The sequence below is a fragment of the Lipotes vexillifer genome, unplaced genomic scaffold (genome assembly GCF_000442215.2).
Source record: "Lipotes vexillifer unplaced genomic scaffold, Lipotes_vexillifer_v1.1 scaffold3384, whole genome shotgun sequence".
NCBI lineage: Eukaryota > Metazoa > Chordata > Mammalia > Artiodactyla > Lipotidae > Lipotes > Lipotes vexillifer.
Window position 1 is genome coordinate 285,439 of NW_006770713.1, and position 7,850 is coordinate 293,288.

Consider the following 7,850-nt stretch of genomic DNA (forward strand, 5'->3'; position numbering starts at 1 on the left):
TTTTTTTTTTTTTTTTTTTTTTCCGGTACGCGGGCCTCTCACTGCTGTGGCCTCTCCCGTTTCAGAGCATAGGCTCCAGTCGCGCAGGCTCAGCAGCCATGGTTCACGGGCCCAGCCACTCTGCGGTATGTGGGTTCCTCCCAGACCAGGGCACAAACCCGCATCCCCTGCATCGGCAGGTGGACTCTCAACTACTGCGCCACCAGGGAAGCCCCCTGGATCATCTTTACCATCATTATTCTGAATTATTTTTCTGGAAGGTTGCCTGTCTCCACTTCATTTAGTTGATTTTCTGGGGTTTTATCCTGTTCATTCATCTGGTACAAAGTCCTCTGCCTTTTCGTCTTGTCTGTCTTTCTGTAAATGTGGTTTTCCTTCCACAGCTACAGAATTGTAGTTGTTCTTGCTTCTGCTGTCTGCCCTCTGGTGGAAGAGGCTTGTGCAAGTTTCCTGATGGGAGAGACTGGTGGTGGGTAGAGTGGTGTTGCTCTGAGCATAGCTCAATAAAACTTTAATCCACTTGTCTGCTGATGGGTGGGGCTGGGTTCTCTCTCTGTTGGTTATTTGGCCTGAGGCAACCCAACAGTGGAACCTACCCGGCTCTTTGGTGGGCCTAATGATGGACTCTGGGAGGGTTCACACCAAGGAGTACTTTCCAGAACTTCTGCTGCCAGTGTCCTTGTCCCCACGGTGAGCCACAGCCACCCCCTGCCACTGCAGGATACCCTCCAACACTAGCAGGTAGGTCTGATTCAGTCTCCCCTGGGGTCACTGCTCCTTCCCCTGGGTCCCCATGTGCACACTACTTTGTGAGTGCCCTCCAGGAGTGGAGTCTCTCTTTCCCCCAGTCCTGTCAAAGTCCTGCAATCAAATCCCACTAGTCTTCAAAATCTGATTCTCTAGGAATTCCTCCTCCCGTTGCCGGACTCCCAGGTTGGGAAGCCTGACGTGGGGCTCAGAACCTTCACTCCATTGGGTGGACTTCTGTGGTATAAGTGTTCTCCAGTCTGTGAGTCACCCACCCAGCAGTTATGGGATTTGATTTTATTGTGATTGTGCCCCTCCTACCATCTCACTGTGACTTCTCCTTTGTCTTTGGATGTGGGGTATCTTTTCGGGTGAGTTCCAGCGTCTTCCTGTCCACGATTGTTCAGCAGTTAGTTGTGAATCCAGTGCTCTCGCAAGAGCGAGTGAGGGCATGTCCTTCTACTCTGCCGTCTTGAACCAAACTCATAGTCAATCTCTTAACTTTTCTGAGCCAGCCCTGATTTCCTCATAGCTAAGATGGGGAAAATTATGGATGTGCTGCTACCTCTCTCTGTGGGTTCATCTTGGGGAACAGATGAGACAAAGTAGTAATGACTAACGTCTGCATGCTCACTGTGCATCACACCCCATGCTGAATACTTCTCATTTAACCTTCATAACAACCCTCGAAGCAGATGCCATCATCAGGTCCATTTAAAGATAAGGAAACTAGGTTCAAGGGTGTTAGGAAGTTTTTCTGAGGTTGCACAGCAGACAACTTGAGATAGGATTTAAATCTCTTAGGTTCTTTGCCCTCCTTCCTCCCAAAGTGTGTGATAGCACTCTGCAGGAGCAGTGCTTCAGAAAAACACTTGCAGAGAAGCTGTCACAGCACCTGCCCTGCCTGCCTCCCAGCAAGCCAAGACCTGGAATGGTGGAGGGGCTTGGCCTCCCAAGAAGAATCAGGATGTTTTCCTTGGGTAGGGAGGTGGGGAAGGAATGTTGAAGCAGACGAAATGATTGCTTCCCTTTGAAAGGATGTGATTGCCCCTGATGACCGCAGGAGTGACAGCTAATAGTTCCTGAAACCCTCAAGGTGCAACAGTGAAGAAAGTGTCATCCGTTGGAATAGGCAGGGCCAGCAAACAGGAGGGGCCAGTAAGTACAGTGAGGCAGCAGGTGGATTGGCTCAGAGGAGCCATCGCCCAGATGGAAAAGGAGCTGTGGGCAGGGCCCAGCCCTAGGTCTGAATGGCCAGGCAGCATCGATGAAGTCGGTTCATCAGTGATGGGACCAGTGACATTTAAGGCATGAGTGGAGAGTCTGGGGTACTGGGCACACTACTAGGGAAAAGGTCAAGTAGAAACCCAGGAACAAAGGTCCACAGAGGATCCAGGACCATGGGTGGAAGAAGGAGCCTAAAGGTCTGAATGGGACCCTGTGTGCAGGCCACACGTGCATCATGGAGGACCTGATTGGGGCCTGCAGGCAGTCAGTGGCCTGCTTCTTTGGGTCAGCGTTAGCCCTGGGTTCTGGCGCTGAACCAAACCTCCCTGGCGGCCCACGGAGCCTCGGAACACAGTGGGGCCTGAGGAGGGAGGAAGAAGAGGGAAGCTAGGCAAGCTTCTCTTCTCCCGTATACCCACCGTGCAGAACAGGACCGGGAAGGACTTCCCCTGTGATGTAAAGGGTCTAAAAGCAGCTGGGTGTGGTTTTTCTTGTCCCTTTCAGAAGGAAATTACCTGTCAGAGAAGTGAGAACGTTGACATGCTAGCTTCCTGCCTGATAGTGATGATTCTTTGAGGTTTGATTAACTTCAGGTAGATTCTGGTCCCTCCTAGACTCAGTCCTGGTGACTGCCGCCACCCCGCTCTGCCCAGCCTGCCGGCCTCCCGAGCTCTCCTCTCTTTGCAGCATGATGCCCAGATGGACTACTACGGCACCCGCCTGGCAACCTGCTCATCGGACAGGTCCGTCAAGATCTTCGACGTGCGCAACGGAGGGCAGATCCTCATCGCCGACCTCAGGGGGTGAGTGCACCCAACCCCGGGCAAGGTCTCAGAGAGTGGGCTTCTCAGACATGGCAGGAAGGGCTGAGGGCCAGATCAGAGCAGCCCACAGTAACACAGTACAGTCAGCGGAGAGGACACCTGGTCCCAGCCAGCCGGCTGCCCTCATCAGGTATCCCAGGCCGATGGAGCCAGGAGCGAATCTCAATTCTGCCGCCCAAATGCCCACTGGCAGACCTGGGGCGAGGGAGTCAGTTATAGGCTCTCAGAGCCTCCACCCACTCACCCCCAACACAGGCTGCCGCTGTCTCCGCCCAGGTAGAGCCTACTTGCAACAAGCGTCCAGCGGCCACTGCTATTTTCAAAAGTGGGAGACTAACTTTTTTTTTTAAAACAAGTTTAGCTACCACATGATCTAAAGTGACTCAAGGCTGGTGATCTAAGAATGTAATAGTAATTATATAAATCCCATAATTCTGCCTGTTTGCCCATGGTAGGTACTCAGTGAATATTTGCAAATGTCTCATTTACCTTTCTCCCTGTTGAGATTCTTGAGATCCTGGCTCTCAGTTCTGTGGCCACACTCTAGTGCTTTCCCTCAGTTCACTACCTCAGGTAGATGGGGTTCTTAACCTGGGTACCGTGGATCTCCAAGTGTTCTGTGGGTAGAATTCAGGAGGTGGTGAACTGGGAAAGGGAAAAAATTACCTCTCTATTTTCAGTGACTCTGATATTTAGCGTTTCCTTCAATTAATGGCTATAGGCCAGGAACTACAGTAGTATTCATAGTACCTGTCACTTTGTTACCAATAGGAGTCATAGATTTTTTTTTAATAAATTTATTTTTGGCTGCGTTGAGTCTTCACTGCTGCACGCTGGCTTTCTCTGGTTGCGGTGAGCGGGGTCTACTCTTCATTGCAGCGCGCGGGCTTCTCATTGTGGTGGCTTCTCTTGTTGCGGAGCATGGGCTCTAGGCGTGCGGGCTTCAGTAGTTGTGGCTCGTGGGCTCTAGAGCGCAGGCTCAGTAGTTGTGGCGCACGGGTTTAGTTGCTCCGCAGCATGTGGGGTCTTCCTGGACGAGGGCTCGAACCCGTGTCCCCTGCATTGGCAGGCGGATCCTTAACCACTGCGCCACTAGGGAAGACCGTCACAGGTATTTTTATATCACATGACGGTTGTAGCTTTCTCAAAACAGCGTTTATGCTCATCACTACTTTGAAGTTAGAATGGTTATTAGACTTGCCACTAGAGTTTGTTACTTAAAGTGTTAACAGAGAAGCACACGTATCACTAATAACATAAATTGTTCTTTAACGTTTTGATAACTGTATATCAGTATAATTGGGTTTTCTTTATAATCCTAGCTCTATGTATTTTATCCGTTATTCTGAGAAGGGACCATAACGTTCACCAGACTGCACAAGAGAAGTTAAGAGTCGCTGACAAGTGGGTGTTCAGTACATGTTTGTGAATGGGTTAAAAAAGACATAGCTAAGTCAGTAGCCGTTTCAGGAGATAGGCCTAGAAGTTCCACCTCTTCCTGAGTGTCAGGAGTCAAGTGACTCAGGAGCCAGATGCCGCCTTCCCTGCTCAGCAGCCCGTGGCTGAGCGGAGAGCTCTGAGGGCGAGGCCTGGCTGCCAGCACTGGCGGGGGCTGCATCGTCTGCTGTCACTTGGTCCTCTGCTCTGCGTTTTTCTTCTGCTCTGAGTATGAAAAATACTGGAGGGTAATAAATTGGGGCCCCCATTCTTTATTCCCTCAGTTAAAATTTCGCTGATCGTAGGACGTTTGAGTCTACAAGAGTTTCATTAGCAGCTCCTTTGTAGAGGCTGGGGCTGGACCGCTGTCCCAGCTGGAGCGAGGAGAACTCTGAGTGTCGGCGGCCCCGGGTGGATGGGCAGCAGGGAGCAGCCGCAGAGCTAGCAGGCGTCAAGCTTTTGCTTTTTCCTTTTCTTGCACCAAGCACTGCTGTAAGCTCTTTATTGAGTTATCACAAACATTTCCCTCGTGACTGCCATGTGAAAGAAGTCTTGTTGACACCTCTATTGAGAGACAAAGCCAAAGAGAGGATATGGCCCTGGCCTAAAGTCAAGCAGCAAGTGAGTGTGGAATGGGTGTGGAAGAGCCTGTAGCATCCCCTCTGTGCCATCCACCTCTTGTGTGCTGGGTGCCCCCCGTTCTGAGGTACGGCCCCAGTACAGAGCCTGGCACAGGGTACGTGGTCAGACAGTGAACGCACAGAGGTGGGAAGAGAAGAGAGAGACATGCCTGTTGATAAAGTTAAAAGAGTAGTGGCAGGTATCAAAATGAAATAGTCACTGCCTCCTCAAGAAGGTGACTGTCTGGGAAGATGAGTAGTGATTCACCTACAGATATATCCTGAGCACTTGTGGGGGTAAACCCTGGATCTGTTGGTGACTGTGCTGATGACAGTACACGTAGGCTATGCTGGCCACCATCTGGGGTAGGTGAGGGCTCTGGACAGAGGGGCTGACTCGCCTTCAGCCTCAGGGTCCTCACTGCCCAATGACGGCCCCTTTTGGAGTGACATTATACACAGCTCTCCTTTTTGAAATTTGTAGGCAGTTCTGTCCTGAGAAGCCATTCACTTCTGTCCAAAGTAGTGGCTGGCAGAGCACCGTGGATTCCTTTGGCCCATTTGAGCACCTCTGACCTTCTCCCCTTGCAGCCATGAGGGTCCTGTGTGGCAAGTGGCCTGGGCCCACCCCATGTATGGCAATGTCCTGGCATCCTGCTCCTATGACCGGAAAGTCATTATCTGGAAAGAGGAAAATGGCACCTGGGAGAAGACGCATGAGCACACGGGACACGACTCCTCAGGTGCACTGAGTGTGGCGGGAGAGGGCGGCGGGCAGAGGGGCCCTGGGGGAGAGGGGAGGCCTCTGTCTTGGCTAACCCTCGGCTTTCCCCTTGTGATGCTCGTCGTTTGTCCCCTGGGCTTCGGTTGCTTTTCTGTTACTCTTTCCACAGCAGAGGTAAGGCCTTAAGACCTAAAGCCAATCCAAAGCAAAATGAGAAAAGCAAAGACAACATAGCGAGATTTTTGGTTTTTTAAGGTTTATTCATTTTAAGTACTGGCCTTGTTCTCAGATTATAAGATAGGCTTTAGTTTATGACGATATTAGTAGTGATGGGTGTTTTAAATCTCCTTAATTGACAAAATTACAACCTCCCCCTGGTGATCCCTACAATTTTTTTTTCTTAGAAATTTAGTAAAACAGTCAGTCTCAGAACTGAAAGTCTGCTCACTGCTCCTCCCTCCCTCCTGCAGTAAACTCTGTGTGCTGGGCGCCCCATGACTACGGCCTGATGCTAGCTTGTGGGAGCTCGGATGGAGCCGTCTCTCTGCTGACTTATACCGGGTTGGGCCAGTGGGAAGTGAAGAAGATCAGCAATGCTCACACTGTAAGTGTCCCCCTCCCTGTGTATAGGGGGTAGCTCTGTGGCCTTGCCTCGTGTCCCCTGTTCACTCCTTAGAGAGTGGCAGGAACAGTGTCACTGCTGTGCGGTGGGCCAGGGGAGGGGGCTGCTGATCAGACATGCTTGGGAGAGCAGCTCTGAGCCTCTCTGCTCTGAAGCCAGACAGGCTGCATCCAGGGAGGCCAGGCTGCCCCAGCCTCATTCAGCCCATGGCAGGGTTGGCACTGGTTCCTCCAAGTCGGGGAGGGCCGGGGCACTGGCAAGGTGGCAGCAGTAGGCTGCCTCACTGCCCCCCTTGCTGTGGACACCTCAAGTTGACATGGCCTGCAGTGGTCATTGGGACCCCTGGAACTGAGTGGTGTTAAAAATCATCATAGGGGGCTTCCCTGGTGGCGCAGTGGTCGAGAGTCCGCCTGCCGATGCAGGGGACGCGGGTTCGTGCCCCGGTCCGGGAGGATCCCACATGCCGCGGAGCGGCTGGGCCCGTGAGCCATGGCCGCTGAGCCTGCGCGTCCGGAGCCCGTGCTCCGCAGCGGGAGAGGCCACCCCAGGGAGAGGCCCACCTACCGCAAAAAAAAAAAAAAAAAAAAATCATCATAGGAATTTAGTCCTCTACTTGTAGTCATTGGACATTAAGGTTAAAACAGTCAAGAAAGCACAGTGGGGCTTCCCTGGTGGCTCAGGGGTTAAGAATCCACCTGCCAATGCAGGGGACATGAGTTCGAGCCCTCGTCGAGGAAGATCCCACATGCCGCGGAGCAGCTAAGCCCCGTGCGCCACAACTACTGAGCCTGCACTCGAGAGCCGGCGAGCCACAGCTACTGAGCCCGTGCACCACAACTACTGAAGCCCGCGCGCCTAGAGCCCATGCTCTGCAACAAGAGAAGCCACTGCAATGAGAAGCCCACACACCACAATGAAGAATAGCCCCCACTTGCCACAACTAGAGAGAGCCCGCACGCAGCAACAAAGACCCAACGCAGCCAAATATAAAATAAATTAAAAAAAGAAAGAAAGCAAGCATGGTGGACAGTGAGGGGAAATCTCACATTTCTTGAGCGTCTGCTGTATGTCATGTAATCCTCTCAAATGTTTGTGAATGAAAGAAAAAATAACAAATGTGCAGATTTGCAAGGTCACCAGTCCTGTTCTCATTTTACAATTAGGTAAGTGAGGCTTAGAAAAAGTAAGTGACTTAGAGAAGGTACTGTGCTGAGGTTAGAACCCTGAAATCCATCTACCTTCTGTCTACACAGCAGTCCAGCTTTCATGGCCTCAGCACTTCTGAAAACTATGCAGATGGAAGTCAGCAGCCCCAAGTTTGACACTGTATTTTGCAGTTCTCAGATTCAGGGGGTCCACAGCCTGCCCAGCCTTCAAGGCCCCAGGAGCCTGTCTCAGGGTCCTGTTACTTGGGACCCTGTGATCCCCATCTGCTGACTAACTTGCAAAACTGAATAGGCTGGGAGGCTTCTGGGAAGATGGTGGGGAATGGCAGCATAGTGCTTGAGTCTTTTCCAGTCTTTGCATAGAAACCAGCAGAGCAACTCGGTAGCAAAACCAAAACCTCCTGAACAACAGTTAACAACAAAATTGGGTAGCAAGGTATTTCCTCAAACTCCAAAATACAAGCAGAGAGCAGTGGACCACCG

General features: G+C 51.6%; 1 protein-coding gene across 1 annotated transcript in view; it reads left to right on the forward strand.

Annotated features, from left to right (window-relative positions):
* LOC103071511 (protein SEC13 homolog) overlaps positions 1 to 6,475 on the forward strand; it is a 15,403-nt gene extending 8,928 nt beyond the window's left edge. The window contains 4 exon segments of the mRNA XM_082930976.1: positions 2,662 to 2,777; positions 5,447 to 5,598; positions 6,050 to 6,212; positions 6,214 to 6,475. Coding sequence (XP_082787102.1) covers positions 2,662 to 2,777; positions 5,447 to 5,598; positions 6,050 to 6,212; positions 6,214 to 6,475 — 693 coding nt within the window.
* Positions 6,476 to 7,850: the final 1,375 nt, after the last annotated feature.